The sequence below is a fragment of the Chanodichthys erythropterus genome, chromosome 3, assembly GCF_024489055.1.
Source record: "Chanodichthys erythropterus isolate Z2021 chromosome 3, ASM2448905v1, whole genome shotgun sequence".
Lineage (NCBI taxonomy): Eukaryota > Metazoa > Chordata > Actinopteri > Cypriniformes > Xenocyprididae > Chanodichthys > Chanodichthys erythropterus.
The window spans coordinates 6,894,811-6,914,762 of record NC_090223.1 but is presented as its reverse complement, the minus strand read 5'-3'; the positions used below and the strand labels follow the sequence as shown (position 1 = coordinate 6,914,762).

General features: G+C 36.7%; 2 protein-coding genes and 1 pseudogene across 6 annotated transcripts; 1 reads left to right on the top strand and 2 right to left on the bottom strand.

The window, feature by feature from the left end:
• LOC137016995 (zinc finger protein 721-like) overlaps positions 1–19,952 on the bottom strand; it is a 186,381-nt pseudogene that overhangs the window by 41,715 nt on the left and 124,714 nt on the right.
• LOC137016986 (zinc finger protein 271-like) lies at positions 3,529–15,791 on the top strand. 3 transcript variants are annotated; one of them, XM_067380856.1, is made up of 4 exons: positions 3,529–3,596; positions 5,900–6,090; positions 10,483–12,322; positions 15,097–15,791. In XM_067380856.1, exons 2-4 carry the CDS (start codon positions 6,042–6,044, stop codon positions 15,164–15,166), a joined length of 1,959 nt encoding a protein of 652 aa, XP_067236957.1. In that variant the 5' UTR covers positions 3,529–3,596; positions 5,900–6,041; the 3' UTR covers positions 15,167–15,791. The 3 variants fall into 3 exon arrangements, with proteins under 3 accessions (XP_067236957.1, XP_067236956.1, XP_067236955.1); XM_067380855.1 differs by lacking the exon at positions 3,529–3,596 and adding an exon at positions 3,648–3,771 and having other exon boundaries at positions 15,477–15,791; XM_067380854.1 differs by lacking the exon at positions 3,529–3,596 and adding an exon at positions 3,648–3,771.
• LOC137016993 (C-type lectin domain family 4 member D-like) lies at positions 9,861–18,446 on the bottom strand. Of its 3 annotated transcripts, none has more exons than XM_067380868.1 (5): positions 17,878–18,446; positions 16,983–17,154; positions 16,780–16,901; positions 16,571–16,686; positions 9,861–10,121 (listed from the first exon to the last, which is right to left on the bottom strand). In XM_067380868.1, exons 1-5 carry the CDS (start codon positions 18,136–18,138, stop codon positions 9,875–9,877), a joined length of 918 nt encoding a protein of 305 aa, XP_067236969.1. In that variant the 5' UTR covers positions 18,139–18,446; the 3' UTR covers positions 9,861–9,874. The 3 variants fall into 3 exon arrangements, with proteins under 3 accessions (XP_067236969.1, XP_067236970.1, XP_067236971.1); XM_067380869.1 differs by having other exon boundaries at positions 16,983–17,234; positions 17,878–18,441; XM_067380870.1 differs by lacking the exon at positions 9,861–10,121 and adding an exon at positions 16,010–16,344 and having other exon boundaries at positions 17,878–18,153.

The window sequence follows — 19,952 nt, the reverse complement described above, 5'->3', positions numbered from 1 at the left end:
TTTTTCTGACGTCATGACTCACATGACTCACAAAACATTCATCAACTCCCTCTTATGCCATCTCAAATGCATGCGACTTTTTTTCTTGTTGTTTTGTATTATTTATTTTTTTTTTTTGACAGTAGCCATTGACATTAAATTAATCACAGTTCCAGCTAAAAATCTTTACTGTTCTACTGAAGAAAAAAAGTCAACTTGGTTGGCCTGATGGTAAGTTAATTAACAGCTAGCTTTCATTTTTCGTGAAATATCCCTTTAATCAAGAATGATTAAATATATTAGGGTGTAAAGCTAATTTATTAATTGATGCATGTCTTATTTTCAGACTTATAATTATATATTATAAATTCATAATTTTAAATGAAACCAATGACTGATTCAGATGCATTTCTTAATTGCAAATCTGTAGTATTTTAGCACTGACGAAGGCCTGTGTGCTGAAACGCATTGGAAAAATAAAGAATTGATTTTTTTTTTTTTAGCTCCTTTTTTATTTATTTATTTGACCAGTCATTAATATGAATTATTTTCTTTTTCTTGTCCTTTGCTATTGCATATCTGCAAAAATTTGATTTCCTATTACAGATTATTGTGCTTTTTTTTTTAATTAAGAAAATTAATCACAATTGCTTTATCACAGGCTGAAAACATTCACCTGAGAGAAAGTCCTGAAGACCTCATCAAGGAGTACTTTCTGAGTTGAACGTAAGAATATTCTATTTTGGTTTATTTTCAGAAAAATAAGTCTAAATTTGTGTATTTTGTAGTTATGCTAGCAAAAGGTGACCGAATTTGTTTTTTTTTTTTTATGTTTACTATTTAGGATAACCAGACAGATGATTTAGGAGCAGCTCACCATGGCGATGTTCATTATTTGGAAGGAGGGGGAGAACTTCATGAACCATCTGCTGACATTGAGGGAGTTAAAGTTTTGAATCAACTTACTTCAGTTACATCAGCTTGTGCCCTGCTTCTAGGTATGACATACATCATCAACCTGGCTTGTCCGAAACCCCTTTGATTTACTTTGTATGTGTATGTTAGAGCTGCACAATTTATCGTAAAAAGATCACAATCTCGATTCAAACACCCACGCGATCCTACTTTATTAATGACAATGATTCGCCTGCGTCTGTTAAACCTTTGACAAAAATCCTACCGGAACATTCGGTGGTCATGCTGCCACTGATCCAGAAACAGCAGTTTTGAACCACACTGTAGTTATTCAAGGATTTGGTTATTTGATTTCTTTCACAAATATTAAAATTATTACATAAGTAATAAGACAAAAGTTTACAGTTAGGATATAAACACTGGACATCAGATAGCGATCAAAATAGAGAAAATCGAAACTAACATGGTGCTTCAAATAACTGTTGTATATAAATTACCTTGTTAAGCCACTAGGTGGCAACCAGTGACATTGTCATTGAATCATTCATTCAATAGATTCGTTAAGGTTAAACCCTGATTCATCCAGTAGTGAAACAAGTATTTATTAATGAGCCATTAATATATTCAAAACCATTTTTTAAAAATAATTCATTCAAATTAAACATTTTCCGGCAATTAGAGTCCAGCTATTAATATTTTGCTATAACTAGTAAATTAAATGTTATTTTTAGTTGTCTATTTAGAATCGTGGGAGAATTGCGATCTCTATTTGAAACCAAAAAAATCATGATTCTCATTTCATCCAGAATCCTGCAGCTCTAGTGTGTGTCTCGTACAAATGTGAAGTTGTATGAATATCCAGTTGTGTTGTTTGAGAATTGCTTTGATTTGTGCAAGGGTAATCACCTTTAAAGGATTAGTTTACCCAAAAATGAAAATTCTGTCATTAATTACTCACCCTCATCATTGGAGGAACAGAAACCTCTCAGACTTCATCAAAAAGATCTTAATTTGTTTTGAGTTCAGAAAAAGCATACGCATAAAATACGAAGTATACTTTGGGCTTTACACACAGTAATGAATGTTTAAAAAAACAAAACAAAAAAATATTGGGTAAAAGCATCCCCCATGTTATGTTAACCTAATGATGTTATTTTGTTTAAAGGCCTACAGTTGGAAGCAGCTGTTCTCCTCTTGCCTGCACTGTTCAAGGTGGACCTGGGGTTGCTGTTTGACATTGAGGTGAGCCATGAACAGGTGACTACAGTGTGTGAAGCACAATCTAATCAAAGCACGACACTTATTGCACATTTTGTTATAATTTAGCTTATAAGGTTTGCCTTTCAAATAAATATGTGAAGATGGTTAATGCTATTATCCCCTCTTCTCCAGGGCCATGCTCAGACCAGCCCTCCTGTCATCCCAACACCTAAGATAGTGCCTAAAGCCTGCGGGAGGATCATCTCATGCAGTATGACCACATTTTGTTCACGTTGGATGGCCAGTTAATCACAGAGTAGAGTGAGGACATCTTGATGGCACTGGGCCTCCTCCTATGTGTATATTTTGCGTTTGGAATCGAATCCAATCGAGTGCCCTAAAGGACTGAAAAAGACACTGACCTTTTTGAAGTATGTTGTTTTGAAATTGAAGGATGCAGTCGGACTTCCTGTCACTGTAAAATGAGTGTACAACTCAATCTGTGAGTAGACTTTTGGAGTCAATACTCTCTCTTGCTCCCTTTCTTATGGTTTAAGTTCCAGTTTCTATATTTTTTTTTGAAATCCCGAAGGACAAAAAAGAAACTGCAGGACTTCAGAGCATAACTCAGTATGTAAAAACAGGACTATTGTCTTCAAAAATGTACATATTTCAAGCTTGTTGCATTATTTTGTATAAAAGGGGAGTATAATGTGAGTTTATTTGCTGCTGAAAGAAATACATTAAAAGGTTTTGAAAGTGTAATGTATTTTGTTTTTCAGTAAGCATTTAGTACATGATTTTGAATCTTTGAAGTCATGATTTGGTAAGAAATTATTAATTATCGTTCATAAAAGTGTAATTTAGAAGCATATTGACTCATCTACAGTAGTACCTGGCATGATAACGGGCCCTGCTAGCTCAAAAAACAATATATGGCACCTCTAATTTGACAAATGTGCTAGAAAACTTTAAGAATAGGTGCTATATAGCACCAGAAAAGGTTCCCCTATCATAACGAGCCAAAGAACCACTGCTGGTGCTATATGGCACCTCTTATGGTTCTATATAGCACCATACGACAAGGTGCCATATAGCACCTTTAAAGATAGGTGCTATATAGCACCAAAAAAGGTTCCGCTATGATTACGAGCCAAAGAACCATTTTTGGTGCTATATAGCACCATTTTTCTTTAGAGTGCTCTTCAAACTCTCTGGTCAGGCTTGTAGCCAGTGTTGGGAAGAGTGAGATTATTTTATTTTATCCTATTAACTTCCCAAAACTGTTTTTCTAGCTATGTTAAGTCAGTAATTTGACTGAGTGTTGGATTCCTGCACAATGTTGTGAGTGGGAACCATTGATTGCAGTGTTTGTTCGAACGGGATGCTTGTCTGTGTCTCTGTTCCTTTAAGGAGCGCGTGCGTCGCGTGCGTCAGATCGCGAGTGGACGCTGATGAGGCAGGACGCTCCTTTTTTCCCTCTCGTCTTCCAGCCATTGTTGGTATGTTTAAAGTTATTGATTTGGTCAAAGTTCATGAAACATAAAACGAAATGTGTTTGGAGTCGAGTATGCAAATGTATTTCTGTGTATTGGTCCATTTAAGTGAGTTTTACGCGACGCTTGTCATGGTTTGTGCACAGTTAGAAGTTCGCGCAACGGATGTTTCTCTTATTAGGTATGTTCAGTTCTTTAACTCAAATTGTATAAAATTATAGAATTTGTGTAATTGGGTTTATAATGTTGTGGACTAAATTTGAATATGTAATGCATTTCTACAATGCATTTAATTGCTTTGCATTTGTATATTGCACTGATTTCACTTTTCTATAGTGTCATTGTGAATGTGTATGATGCTTTGGGAGAATTTTTACATTAATGTTATGCATCATTCATTCATTGAATGGCGGTAGTGCTGTATACCGGTTCATATGGTATACCAGTTTCAATTTTGGGACCGATAAGAATTAAAATAAAAATGCCAAATAATGTGTGATTTTTAACAGTATTTTTATTTATAGATAATTACATAGCATACTATTACACTTAATTATATACTATTATGCATTGTAAATTATGCAAAATTACAGCATTTAAACGGTTCTCCTTTTCCTATGTTCTCCTTGCTGTCATATAGTGTCTCTCTCATTGAATGGGACACAGATTTTACTAGTAAAATTTATAAAATGAATAATATATGTGTCAAATAATGTTCTCAGTCTTTTCTTCCTGTGGGGGAGACTACAATAATTTACTATGAATTAAATGGAAATCAAATGAAATACAATTTAATGTGTAACCAAAATACCAATAATGCCCAAAAGAAAAAAACCTTAGCGTTTGACTTTTAATTGTAAATTTAATTGTAAAATACACTGGAACTCTTATTTTGAAATGTCTGTACTATTGCAGGCTGATCCTTCAGATTCTTACAACAGTATAAAACATTTTATATAAAGGCCATAAAGTAGACATTGTAATAATTCATCAATTTAAGTTCATTAGCGTAAATCTGCGCTTTTCATTGATTGAGAATCACTTTGCGCGCAGCAGCGCCCCCTTGTGACTTTGCAAAATGCAGCACCCGTGGGAATGTTATACAGTTCTGATGCACACATAACGAGCAGGTACGAAATGACTAGTTAATCGATCGCGGATGGTTTCATTATCTTGAGCGGATATAAAAGTATAAGAGGAAAAAAATAATAAAAGCAAAAATGTGTCTCCAAATATACTTGGGCGGCCATTATCATACCTGGGCGGCCTGTAGAAGAAAATAAATGTTAGTTCATTATTAATTAGTTTACAATTTCCATCACACTAGTGTCTGCGAATATTAAAGCTAAAAATCACTGCTATGGCAATCTGAAGTCTGTATGAAAGAGTGACGCATTTTCATCTACTACACATATATACTGATGCTCGCGATGATTTCAGTGTCTGCTGTCTCACTCACTAAACATGAACTTCATCTGCAGAGCTGCTCTTAGTCTTTTTATGAACATTTCACCACTTAATTTGATAAAACTATCAACATTTGTCTCATCATATACACAGGAAGTCAAGCGTTTTCATAACCCTGTCAAAATAAAAGATTGCTATAACTTGAAATAACAGAAATATTCTATTGTACAATCGAGTGTACTTCAATTAATAGCCTAATAATATTAATAACACAGTTTATTAAAACACAAACTCAAAGATCTTCATTGAAATTACAGATATTGCACAGTAAAAATGTAGCCTACTTATTAATATTATTAATTGAATTAAATTAGATTTCGTTTTAAACTAAATTGTTAGCTTTATAAACTGATTTGATTACATTTTTTAAAACCATTTTTATTTGTCCTTACAATGTTTATATAATATATTCCCTGTACTCCTGACAGTAAAATATTCAAAAAAGAAAGAAAAAAAAAAAAGTGACATACTGTGAAACCGCCAGAATCTTAAAAAAGGTCATATACCCAGCACTCTCTGGCGGTACCACTTTTAGCATAGCTTAGCATAGTTTATTGAATCTGATGAGACCGTTAGCATCTCGTTCAAAAATGACCAAAGAGTTTCAATACTTTTCCTATTTAAAACTTCTGTAGTTACATCGTGTACTAAGACCGACGGAAAATGAAAAGTTGCGATTTTCTAGGCCGATATGGCTAGGAACTATACTCCCATTCTGGCGTAATAATCAAGGAACTTTGCTGCCGTACCATGAGTGCAGCGGCGCAAATGCTTAGTGTCATTTATTATAAAACAACCTTATTAACTAATTTTGATTCTTATTTTTGATTTTGGCTGATCAGCTCCTCCCACACTGGAATTCATCACCAGTCAAGCTCCTCCCACAGCAGTTCATCAATAAATGCTGGAATATTCCCATCAGACGAGCATCAGGAAGAGCTGAAATCTGCAGCGACTGGGTTTATTAAAAAGGACAGTGAGAACATGAGTGATCCAGAACCCTGCAGAATGAATCGCACTGAAGAAGAAAGAGGTTGGTGTTTATTCTTCATTCATTCATGATGCTGAACAACATTCATGCTGTTTTAATTGATTTTTGCGACGCTCTCCACACAAAAATACGTTCAAAAGGAAACTGTAAGATGGAAGAAAGTGGTACCTGTTTTCTTTATTTCACAAAAATAAAAAGTTTTGTTTTTATTGTGAGTGAACACGGATATGATTACACTCTTTACGGTTTATGTATGACCAAAAATGAGTATTTTAAGTTGTTTTCACTGGTGTAAGGAAGCGGTTGAAGTGATCACGCCGGCACCTCGCGCACACCTCAATAACACTGTGCTTGACATCGCAGCCTGTTCATTATCAAAATAAATGAAACATAAAACTCACAAACAACATTAGTAATTACTTATTGAGGACACATCGGAGATCTAAAGCATGAGAAAAAATAACCTTTCTGTTTTTGGTCATGTTGTTTTTAAAAGCTTTTAGACAAATAACATAACATTATAGCTGAACTACAAGTTATCCTTGTAGAATGTTAAATCATTGCCTAATAAAACGTTTGTTTTAAATAATTTTACTTGGATTTACATTGTTTATTTTTATATATATCTAACCCACATTATAACTGGTGACAATCAACAATCGGACTACTTCAAATGATAACTGGGTTTATGAAACTTCTACAGTTGATCACCGGTTAGACTGAACCCTGCTTTTGAAAAAAAACAAAACCCCAGAAATGACATCCCCAAACTAAAACAGATACAGCTCATGAAGCCTTTGCACTAAAAGCATAAGATTGAAACAAGGGCAACTTCAATTTTATTTTCATTAAGAGATTTCACAAAAATATACTTTTTCTAAGCTATTTATAAGTATTTCTTCGTGTCAGTAATAATTTCCGACTTTACCATAAGCTGCCGTGTGTCTGATTTCCAATGAAACTACAAATGCACTGCAGCTAAAGCCACATGCCTGACTGTTATATTTCAAGTCTAAAATCCTGAGTTTTATTGAATGTTTTTCAAGATCATGTCATGTGATTTTATTTTGAGAAGACTCTAAAATGGTAACTGATGTTTGTCATCTTCTAAGCATTGTCTCTCTTGTTTTGAGGGTCAAACGGCCCCATTCAGTTTCAGTCTCTGCACACATTCATACCTCTCCGGCCTGCTCTAATTGTTCTTCTTTTGTCTCCATTACAATTACTGAAGACTTTCTATTCACACTGTTTTAATCCCTCATTTCTTTCATCATGTCTCACTGTCTCAAATGCCCTTCCTATAAAAAGTTTCAGTGAACTGTACTATTCAAAATTGCTCCTGTAAGAACAGGTGCACAGAATTAGCTAGCATGTTAGCTTAGCACACCATGAAAACACAACATCTTATGAGATTAAAACCGTGTTTTTTTTGTAATCGTGTTTATTGTCTCCAAAACATGTTATACACCCACCCATTAAAAGGGACAATATGATTGGTCAATTTTCCTGTCTCTCATTGTGGACTGTTCAACTCCTACTGGATAATTGTATTTATACGTCAAGTCTCTTTTGTTGATGCAAGATGGCAGAAAATGTAATTTATGGCTGCAGAGAGACTTATCTCTGGGGGAAGAATATTACTTGCCAAATTTAATTTCATATGGAAAAATGGCATACTTTATACCAAGAAATCGATTGTTTTGAATACTTATGTAAATGGTGGTCTCAATATGTTATATTGTTGTACATTCCTTTATATTATCAGGCCGCTGCTGACAAATGATCCTCAGCCCCAGTTACTCAACTCTACCATACACACACACACACACACATACACACCTATACACGCCCATATTACTAACAATATGGTCCTCACGGATGCAAGTGCAGAATGGAGACTAGTTGTTATGGTTTCGTCACACATCTGTTTTTAATGTACACCATGTATATGTGTGTGTTTCTTGGAAAGCAGCCAAGAAAGGTCCCTTCTTTTTAGGCCTTACTGGAGCCCAAGGCAGGCAGGGGCACTGGACCATATTTAGACTTGTTCTTTCTATATGTACCACATTCCTATATCATGAAAGTATATTCTCATTGGACAATTGTTACACCACCCCCTGAATATGTATAAAAGCCCTGTACTGAAGTAAGACTAGGAGGAGGTTTTGTGAACGGATTGGCTTCATGTTCATGACTCTTTTCCATAGGCTTATGCATTCAATGAGTGAAAAAGACAAATTGAGAATGAGACACGAATCGGTACTATAAATGTAAGATTAAATAATCCTGCAACAATACCAAACCATCAGTTATTAAAATTTAAATTTGAATTGCTTGAGGAAAAACCATTTGAACCTGTTTTAACAGGGGGGAAAAATACAGTCAGCCAGACGGCAACAGTTCCAAAGCTAATGTTTTGGACATTACAAAAGAGTATTTTCTTTAAGAAATGTATTCTCTGTTGTGGCTTCATACGGTATATGATCAGTCCACATATCCCATCTAAGCTTATTGTCAAGTACACCAAGATATTTATAATTTTGGACTGATTGTACTGGCTGCCTGTACATTTCCTTTGTTTTGGAGATGTTTAGAGTGAGATTTGATTTCTTGCACCAATTTAAAAAGATTTAGGACTGGACTGTGTTCCTCCTGCCTATCATCTAAGAGACTCACTAGCCATGTTTCCACTGTTGAGACAAAAACTTCAAAACTTGCTGCATTAAAAAATCCTCAGTTGGCTCAATTAAATTATGTGAACTGAACACTGGCACTTTATTTGGTAAACCAACCAACTTTTTTCAATGAAACAATCAACATAAAAATTAATGTTGACCTAAAAAAATACTTTTTTTATGGCAAGAACTACATGTAATGGGTTAAATCTAGCAGAAACAAGGTATAAGGTAACAATTGCAGATCACCATATCATTAGCTGAATAGTGATTATCTTAATCAAATGGACACTGGTCCCGTTAGATGGTAAAGTGTGAAACCTGTTTGGTTGCTTTGCCAGTTCTTCATTTACATTCATTTTACAAAAACATTTTACAGGGCATTTGAATAACAAGAACAGTGTTATTACGAACATTGCCACTACATTCAGAGATATACAGAATACAATTATTGTTAAATGTATGTCTTTTTGTGTAGTGAAATAACTAACATGCATATGCTGCTGCTTAACTTGGGCATTTACACTGTAACTGTGGAATTGGACACGGAATGGTGAAATCTAACACCACAAAAATGGTAACATCTTAATTAACTAATTTTGTTCATCAAAAATATTATTTAACATAACTGAACCAACCTATATACATCGATTTATACAAACAAAACTAAGGTTTATGGGTTAAATCAAGCAGACATAGCTCTTTAACAATTTAAGGTCATCACTTTATACAGTGAATATTGATTTGATTAAACAACATGCCTTTGGTCTCCTGTTTGATGGTAAATTGCGACATCTGTTTGGTTGCTTTGCCATTTCTTACCATGACAAACAAACTTAATATTTTGGAGTTCAGATCACAAAATCTCAATTAAATTATGTGAACTAAATGTCTTTTAACACTGACACTTTAGCTGAACCAACTGAAGATTTTCAAAGCAAAAGAATCAACATAAAAGTTTTGCTCTTTAACATTTTTCTACAGAGTATTTTTTCATAGCAAGAACTGGTGTTTTAGTTTTATGATGAACATTGCTATTACATTCAGAGATATTCAGAATACAAAATATTGTTAAACATAAAGGCAACCAAACAGGTGTCACACTTTACCATCTAACAGGGGATCAGTGTCCTTATTGTGTAATGAAATCACTATAACATGCACATTTTGCTTCTGCTTAACTTTACCATGTACACTTTTGCTGCGGAGTACGGACTTAAACAAACACACCTGTCAGTCCCCACATGGTCAAAAATGAAAAAAAAATCACCAGAGCGTTTTTTTTTTCTTCTCCTTATTTTAACATGATTTAAAGCATGACCAACTGGGGACTTGAAAAATGTCCCCTCTTTGCTCGGTGGTCCCCTGTTCGTGAATGTCTTGCGACACCAATGTACCCTGTTAGATAGGTAGACAAGTACACACACACATACATGTAACAATGCCAGTATTGGATATTTTATTGTTAATATGACATAAGATCATATTGTAATTGTTTAAATGTATTTAATAGTTTTCACTACAGAAACATGGAATTTGTCTATAATACTTTAAAATAAAAAATGGAAGATCAGTGTACCTCATTCATGGAAAGATTCATGGATGTGTAATTAATTTATAAAAAGGCATAAAATTATAGTAATATGTCATAGCAGTTGTCTATTACATCAGGGCTAACTTTTATGTCTTTTAACTTCATTTCTCTCTTTTAGAATTAATTTGTTTTACTGAAGATTAAAGTTTTCTCCTTTCATTTCAGTCCTGATGGAAGTGAAGGAGGAGAGTGAAGAACTGAGTGAAGTAGAGGAGAAACATCATGTCAAACCTGGAGAAAAACATTTGAGTCGCTCAAAGACTAAAAAGACATTTATAAAAAATAAAAGAGCCAAGAAATGTACAACCTGCACTCAGTGTGGAAAGAGTTTCTCAACCAAACAATGTCTTGAATATCACATGATGATCCACGCTGGAGAGAGGCCCTTCAAGTGTGATCAGTGTGGGAAGAGTTTCAAACAATCAGGACACCTCATAGTACACCTGAGACTTCATACTGGAGAGAGACTTTTCACATGTGATCAGTGTGGGAAGAGCTTCTCAACCAAACAATGTCTTGAACGTCACATGAAAATCCACACTGGAGAGAAGCCGCATGTATGCCATCAATGTGGGAAGAGTTTCAGTCTATCAGGATACCTTAAATTACACATGAAAAACCACAAAGGACAGAAGCCATTCATGTGCAGTCAGTGTGAAAAGATTTTTTCATCCAAACAAAGTCTTGAAAAGCACATGAGGATCCACAATGGAGAGAAGCCGTTCACATGTGGTCAGTGCGGGAAGAGCTTCACACAATCATCACACCTTAGAACCCACATGAAGATCCACACGGGAGATAAGCCATTCACATGTAGTCAATGTGGAAAGAGTTTCACAAGGAAAGATGGTCTTGAGAGTCACATGAGAGTTCACACTGGAGAGAAGCCGCATGTATGCCAACATTGTGGGAAGAGTTTCACCCGATCAGGACACCTTAAATTACACTTGAGAATCCACACTGGAGAAAAGCCATTCACGTGTGATCAGTGCGGAAAGAGTTTCACAATCAAACATAGTTATGCGTATCACATGAGGATCCACACTGGAGAGAAGCCGTTCACATGTGATCAATGTGGGAAGAGTTTCAGTCACTCATCAACCCTTAAAACACACATGAGGATCCACACCGGAGAGAAGCCGTTCACATGTGATCAGTGCGGCAAAACATTTCTTGGGTCATCAGCCCTGAAGTCACACCTGACAGTTCATATGAAGGAGAAGCCACATTCATGTTCTGTGTGTGGAAAGAGTTTTTCACTGCTGCAAAGTTTACATGCACATCAGAAAATTCATACTGGTGTGAGAGAGTACATGTGCTTTGAGTGTGAGAAGACTTTTAATACAGGGAGTGATTTAAAACAGCACCAGAGAATTCACACTGGAGAAAAACCTTACATGTGTTCACACTGTGACAAGAGATTCAGTCGGTCATCATCTCTGAAAAAACATGAGAGGATCCACACTGGAGAAAAACCTTACAAGTGTTCACAATGTGACAAGAGATTCAGTGTGTCATCAAATCTGAAAAAACATGAGAGGATCCACACTGGAGAAAAACCTTACAAGTGTTCACATTGTGACAAGAGATTCAGTGTGTCAGCAGATCTGAAAACACATGAGAGGATCCACACTGGAGAAAAACCTTACAAGTGTTCACACTGTGACAAGAGATTTAATCATTTAGCAGCTCTAAAAACACATAGGATGATCCACACTGGAGAGAAACCTTACAAGTGTTCACACTGTGACAAGAGATTCAGACAGTTAGCAGCTCTGAAAAGACATGAGATGATCCACACTGGAGAAAAACCTTACAAGTGTTCACACTGTGACAAGAGATTCAGTGTGTCAGCAGATCTGAAACGACATGAGAAGATCCACAGCGGAGAGAAGCTGCACACGTGTGATCAGTGTGGAAAGAGTTTCTCTTTTAAAAGTCACCTGAAGTCACACATGAAGATCCATGCAGTGAAGAAACCACATCACCACAGTCTGAGATCACAGTAAGTAGTTATGTGATAGGCAACAAAGTTAGACACTCCAAATCTCTCCTCTCCACCTACAGTGAGCGCACTGGCGTGTCATTCAGCTGTTGAACACTGGTGAGATAAGGAGAGACTCCCGATGTGATTGTAATGGTAATGCGGCATTTATGCTCTTTCGCCTTCCTCTTTGCCCCCTGCATGGCAGCTCCATGTCCAACAGTCTCCTACCAATATACTCACTCTCCCTCCTCTGAACATGTCCAAACCATCTTAATCTGGCCTCTCTAACTTTGTCCCCTAAACGTCCAACATGAGCTGTCCCTCTGATGCCCTCGTTCCTAATTCTGTCCAACCTTGTCACTCCCAAAGAGAACCACAACATCTTCAGCTCTGCTACCTCCAACTCTGACTCCTGTCTCTTCCTCAGTGACACTGTCTCTAAACCATACAGCATTGCAGGTCTCACCACGGTCTACTACACCTTCCCCTCGATTCTCGCTGATATTTTCCCATCACACCGAACTCCCGACACCTTTCTCCACCCATTCCAACCTGCCTGCACTCACTTCTTCACCTCCCTCCCACACTCTCCATTACTCTGGACTGTTGAGCCCAAGAACTTAAACTCCTGTACCTTCTTCACCTCTTCACCATGTAACCTTACTGTTCCACTTCCCTGTCTTTCATTCACACACATGTACTCAGTCTTACTACGGCTGACTTTCATTCCTCTTCTCTCCAGTGCAAACCTCCACCTCTCCAGGTTTTCCTCCAGCTGTTCCCTGCTCTCACTACAGATCACAATGTCATCTGCAAACATCATTGTCCAAGGAGACTCCTGCCTGACCTCCTCTGACAGCTGGTCCATCAACATAGCAAACAGAAAGGGGCTCAGAGCCGAACCCTGATGCAGTCTCACCTCCACTTTGAACTCCTCTGTCTGACCTATAGCACACCTCACCACTGTCCTGCTCCTCTCATACATGTCCTGCACCACTCTGACATAGTTCTGCTACTCCTGACTTCCTCATACAATACCACAGCTCTTCTCTTGGCACTCTGTCATATGCTTTCTCCAAGTCTACAAACGCACAGGGAACTGTCTCTGACCATCCCTATACTTCTCTATCAAAATTCTCAGAGCAAAAATTGCATCAGTTGTGCTCTTTCTGGGCATGAAACCACACTGCTGCTCACAAATTTCCACTGCCTCCTTTAACCTAGCTTCCACCACTCTTTCCCATAGCTTCATTTTATGGCTCACCAACTTTATCCCCCTATAGTTGCTGCAACTCTGCACGTCACCCTTATTCTTAAATATCGGCATTAACACACTTCTTATCCTTCTTCTCACTTCTTTCCTCATTCATCAGCTCTTCAAAGTACTCCTCCACTCTTGTAAGTCACTCTATGCTCCTCCCTCTCCTGAAAATAGGTGTTGGCCACAGCCATGTCCATCCTCTTAGCAAAGTCCACTACAATCTGTCCTTCAAGGTTCCTTTTGTTAACTAAAAAATTGCTCACCAAACTCATCACCTGTGTTCCCCTCACCAACATGTCCATTAAAATCTGCTCCTATCACCTCTCTCTCACCCGTGGGAATAATCTCTACCACCTCATCTAATTCACTCCACAATCTCTCTTTTTCCTCTAACTCACAACTTACCTGTGGGGCATACCCACTAACAACATTCAACATCACCCCTTCAATCTGTAACTTCAGACTCATAACCCTGTCTGACACTCTCTTCACCTTCAGAACATTCTTCACAAACTCCTCCTTCAGGACCACACCTACCCCATTTCTCTTACTTTCCACACTATAATAAAACTACTTGAATCCTATACAACGAGCCTTGCTACCCTTCCACCTGGTCTCCTGTACACACAGTATATCCACCTTCCTTCTCTCCATCATGTCAGCTAGCTCTCTACCTGTCATAGTACCAACATTCAGAGTTCCTATTCTCATTCCTACAATCTTACCTTTTCTCTTCTCTGTCGGTCTATGCACCCTCCTCTACTTCTTTGACCAACAGTAGCCCAATTTTCACTGGCCCCCTGTAGGTCAACGGTGCCGATGGCGGTCATTGTTTACCTGGGCCTCGACCGATCCGGTATGAAAGTCATAGTACTGACAATTCGCATGATCAAATTTGGCAATGTTTTATGCCGAATGCCCTTCCCGACACAACCCTCTCTATTTATACAGTAAATGGGGAGTTGATTCCCCCTGATGGAATTGATTCCAACCTTTGGAATTGACTTTAGCACCAAGTTTAAATTACATAGGCCAATCAAACATTTTTGTAACATTTTATTTGTGCATTAATGGCTTTTATGTTAAAGTATTTTAATGGCGATCTTAAAAAAGATGGCACCATTTATCAGTTAATCTGATATTACAAAACCAATTATGGAAAACTGCTTAAATATCAGGTAAAATATCAATAAAACTGATTATCGGTCAGTTTCAGATTCTGTTAATATAAGAAAGACATTCAACTGTATGCATGCTAGCGTACACATAAAAACTAAGTATACTTCGGGTTTTATTCTGTCATTTAATAACCGTCTGTTCACAAACCACTAAGTGGTAGTTTATGTAACAGCAGCGGCTCTGGTCATGTGACCAAAAGCACACATCTTACCGGTTATGCAATGGGAAACACATCTCAAGCCAGAGTAAACAACAAATGTCCAGGACAAACTGTATTAAACAGAAATCTGAAATATTTATTATTCATCTCGCATCATGTCTGTTGGAAATGAATCTTGTTTGTTTTTGTCAGAACTACCAGAAAGCATCTGGAAGAACAGAGAGATCCAGTGATCCAGAACCTGCTGAATGAAACATCATGAAGTGTTTATTCTTCATTCCTCATTCATTCATCACAGAAGAACATGCTGATGTTCACCAGATTTACACTGTTTTAGGTCGAGACCAAAAAAACTACAGACTAAAGCAAACAAAAACCCAAAGTGAATTGATTATTGATTTGTTTTATAACTTTTTTTGTATTGACATTTTATATATATATAACAAAAGAAAGGCCTAAATTGGAGGTGAAACAAATGATTTGGGAAAGTTTCCTGCACAGAGCAGAGCTCAGATCAACTTCAACCTTGACGAAGCTTGTGTATCTGTGTATGTGTGCTGTGTTCTGTGCAGGTCCTTTGTACTGGACAACTGGAACTGTGCTTGAGACCAGCAGACGCTATGTCATGACCCCAAAAGGACATCCGGTACCTTACTCCAGGCCCTCATCAGCATCGTGACGAATGGAGATATGCTTCTTACTATCTGTGCATCTGTGGAAGATTACCAAATCTGTCTGTTTTTCTTAGCCAATCAGAATCATTCGACCTGAATAATGACGTAGTTATCAGGGACCTTTACGTTGGAAGGTTTGCATCCCTTAGCCAGTTAAGAGAGAAATTTGGTTTGCCTCATGCACTCAAATTATCTACAAATTAGGCTTTATTTAAAGTCAAAACTTAGTCATTCCTTTTTTTATGTTTTTCTGAATCTAAAAAAACCCTCTAAAATAAAGTATTCAATAAATAAATTTTCTACTGGAGTAATATTTATTTGGGTCTCTGTACTTTTACTCCAGTACTTGATTTGTGAACTTCATCCACCGCTGAACACTTCAGATCAAGAATTATGACAACAGACAGAATGAGGACATATTAACATGAACACATCAGGGGTTTGAGGTCTCAGATGAAGTGAGTTTAATATAGGAAGAAGAAAACAATGACAATTTTACATTTGTCTGTAATATTATCCAGAATATAAGAAACATGATTTTTAAAAGGCAGGAATCTTAATTTAACTTAATAAATTTTGATTTATGCAATTGTATCCCATAAAGTACTAGTAAATGCATGACAAGATGAGATGAACTCAGTATTCACAGATAAATTTGCACTTAATTGAGCATGGGAAATCATTCCAGTTTGCCAGGTCAGGACTGAGATACATTGTGACACAGTCCTCATCTCCATAGTTATTCGGCTCACCTTTTATCCAAAACCTGGATAATATGTATTAAATTTTCAGTTATTCACAACCCCAAATTCATGAGTCAACAATACTAAACTTTAGTACAGAAGGAAGAGTGGAAGTAAAATAACAGAGATGAACAGTTTTGTTGTAATATAATTCATCTTGTGTTTTCTGAAGGATGTGATGGTCTTGTTTTTAAAACATATATATATATATATATATATATATATGTGTGTGTGTGTTTCAGCACTTACCCTTCATTCAGTGTGGAATTGTCCACCCATTTCATAATGCCCTCGTTCTCTGTGTCAGACAAACCAATCCACACATTCTTATTAATCCTCTTCTTCATAAATGAAGTTACGAGCCTCTGTGTGTGAATGCAAACATGAACAAGTGTGATTCCTCTTAGCAGACACTCACACAAACTCATTCTTCATATAATCCACCCATACAAACACACCTGCTTCTCTTCACTCTTGATCATGACCAAATATCCACCACGATCCTGGCAAAAGTGTCTGCTGTCAGACCAGTTCTTTTCTTCGAAGGAGGTGAAAAACCCATCTAAAGCACACATGTTTTCTAACAGAAACACACACAAAACATCAAAGATAGAAAATTAGGGGACAAACACTACTGACACTGAAATGGATTCATACTAACCTTGTTTAGAAGCTTTCTTCTCTGATTGATCACTTGAAGATGTGACACTGCTTTCTAAATCCAGTGTTAGTTCAGTGTTATTGGCTTTTATGCAGAATCTAGTTTGATCAAGCTCTTCAGCTTTGCTCTTGTGACTCTTCATCTCCTCTCTCTCTGCCGTGATCATGAAATACTGCAGTATGATGAAGATCAATTGAAGAACACAAATGAGCCCGAGACTCACGGTTATCAACACCAAACATCTGCTTCCTCCTGCCAAACACATGAATATCACTTAATCATTGCTTAATGAGCACATTGTTTCTGCCTAATATGAATACACGATTTCATGATTTGTAATAATACTGCTCTCAAACAGTGCTCGAGTAATCTTGCTCAACATTACTCTAAAACCAAGATCCGTCCTCCAGCGCTCTCTTCCACTAGTCACAGCTACCTTCAATACGCACATTTTCCTGCTTACTAATAGGAGCATAATAAATAGGACAAATAAAACCTAGGACAAACATAAAGAGCAAAAATGAGGACTCCCCTACAGTTTGCATTCTCTTTAAGGCTACGCTCACTCAGCTAAAACAGGAAATAATAAAACTGCAAACCCTCATAAATATTGTGAAATGCATAAGAACACAGTAAAAACAGAGATGGAAGATGAATACACGGTCCCTCCCTCCATAGAGCTGCTTTGAAACTATATGTGCTGTGAAAAGCGCTATACAAATAAAATTTAACTGAATTCTTATTCATCCTGAGAGAGTTTTTTTAAAGTCTGACAAACATCTGAAATTGCTAAAAAAGCAATTATTCTAAACTAAAACATGTAAATGTAAAACTGTAGACACATTCATCATATAATTATTGTAAGACTTGTCTTCAGACTAAACTTTCTGCTTACTGCGCTCTTGAGCTTTTCCTTCATCCTCGCGGTGACTCTGTGTCTGAGGTCCAGATGTGTTATTAATATTTCTGGGTATATCAAAGGTCTCTGATTCCATGTTTTGCTCTTTCTGAACGTCTCGCAGCATGTCTTCCTAGATGAGTTGTGCTTTAACGAAAAGCACCTGGTTTTTAAACCCTGCCCAACACAGGAAATGGTCTGTAGATCATTTTTCATTCGTTGATATTGACTCCCTCTGTATTTCACATTCAGCCTCATGTACCTCAAAGCAGTGTGTAGATTTCCCAACAGTCATGTTGGCAGCTACAGTACAAACAAACAAACAAAAACACCAAGAAATGGTGACCATCCAAATCGAGCTGTACAGCATACAAGTGTTGTCATGATACTGGAACTTCGACTTCAATAAGTCAGTAATAAAATAAAACAAACAATTAGTGAATTATATCACAAATAAATACAATAGAATAAAGAGAAACATTAAATAAAAGCAACGATACTGTCACCAGTTCACCCTCTTAGGACTTCTGTTTTGCACCATTTCCCGCCACTAGTCTGTCGCCATAGTGACTGATCACTATCGTCATCACTGTCAGCTGTGTAGATGTATCACCTCATTTGTCTATGTATAAGTCATGTGTTTTTTGTTCTCCTTTGTCCGGTGTCGTCTATGTATGGTTGTGCTTTGTGTTTGCAAGTTTGTGGATTTATTAAAGACCTTAAACCTTTGTCTTCTTTGTGTGTGTACTTACAACCAGGTGTGACAGATACAGTGATATGATCATATAATGCTGTGAAAAAGCCCCATCCTGACTTCTTCTGTTTTTTGTGAACATCTCATACTAAACTGATTCAGAAATTAAACCCTACTATAAAACAAAGGCTACATGATGAGGATTCACACATCATGCACCTGCAATGCAGGGAAAAACAGAATAATATAGCCTACAAGGAATAAAAAAAATAAACAAAATATATTTCACTGAAATATTTAACAGATTAACAAAACAAAAGAGAAAAACTGTGCAGCAAGTAGGACTAGTACTGTTTATGCTTGCATTGTAGGCCTATTCGTTTTCTTTATTTTATTAAAGTATTTATCCTTATTTGATCAAATCCAACTGATCGCGCCGGCGCCTCACACGCATACGCTACATATCAGTTCTAGCATTGCTAACTTTACATTTTAGCCATTTATCAGCAAACTAATATGCAGACAAAGTTGTACATCTGTACCAGTTGACGCGCAACGCCCATCCAAACACATTTTTGAGCATGAGAAAGATGATGTTTTACGTGTATATTGAAACAAGAGTGAAATGGAAAGCCTTGTTTACATAATGAATAAGCAAGTAATAAATGTTTCATCACGAATACAGAAACATTTGGATTCTTCCCAAATTAGAGAGGTATTCTATGTTCAGTTTTGCCTTAAATAAATTAGTTTATAATGAATGCCACTATAGCCTAATTTGTGTTTCAATATATAGCTACTTATTTTTCATTCTTGTTCTGTTCTGAATAAAATAAATTTAAAGAATTTTCTGTGGAGAGTGGTATTAAAATAACCAAGTTTATATATATTAATAATGTTTGTAAGTAGGCTATTTAGTTTTATTTACCAGTATATTTATTTAAATTAATTTTATTGCTTACAATTACAAGGTTAATAGGTGGTTTTAGAGTAAGATCAATTCTTTTTCATGCAATTACTTCCTCTTCATGGCAGGGTTATGTTTCTCTGTGTTGTAAACTATATAGCAAGGCTTCTAAAATTTGGGGCATTATATTTAAATGACGAATGTTTTCAGCCGCCACATTTATCAACACCCGTGCATTTGTGCAACAGGATTGGCTGCATACGAAAGTTCAATGAATCACACGTGAGTGTGGTAAGCAGATATTTACGTTCGGATGTACGCTGGTTTCTACGTTTGTTTGATAAATGAGAGCCACAGTGCACAAACAAAGTTTTGATCTATATAACTGATCTATATATATGATATAACTGCCTCCTCATTTTAAAACACCACAACATGACACTGCTCCAGAAGGTATGACAACAAAAACAA

Coding starts and splice junctions, on each gene's coding strand:
- LOC137016986 (XM_067380854.1), top strand. CDS start 3,665: ATGCAAATGTATTTCTGTGTATTGGTCCATTTAAGTGAGTTTTACGCG. Junction 6,091..10,482: donor TCGCACTGAAGAAGAAAGAG/GTTGGTGTTTAT, acceptor CTTTCATTTCAG/TCCTGATGGAAGTGAAGGAG. Junction 12,323..15,096: donor CACCACAGTCTGAGATCACA/GTAAGTAGTTAT, acceptor TGTTTTTGTCAG/AACTACCAGAAAGCATCTGG.
- LOC137016993 (XM_067380868.1), bottom strand. CDS start 18,138: ATGAGGCTGAATGTGAAATACAGAGGGAGTCAATATCAACGAATGAAA. Junction 17,155..17,877: donor AGGAAAAGCTCAAGAGCGCA/GTAAGCAGAAAG, acceptor ATCATACTGCAG/TATTTCATGATCACGGCAGA. Junction 10,122..16,570: donor AATTCCACACTGAATGAAGG/GTAAGTGCTGAA, acceptor CCTATCTAACAG/GGTACATTGGTGTCGCAAGA.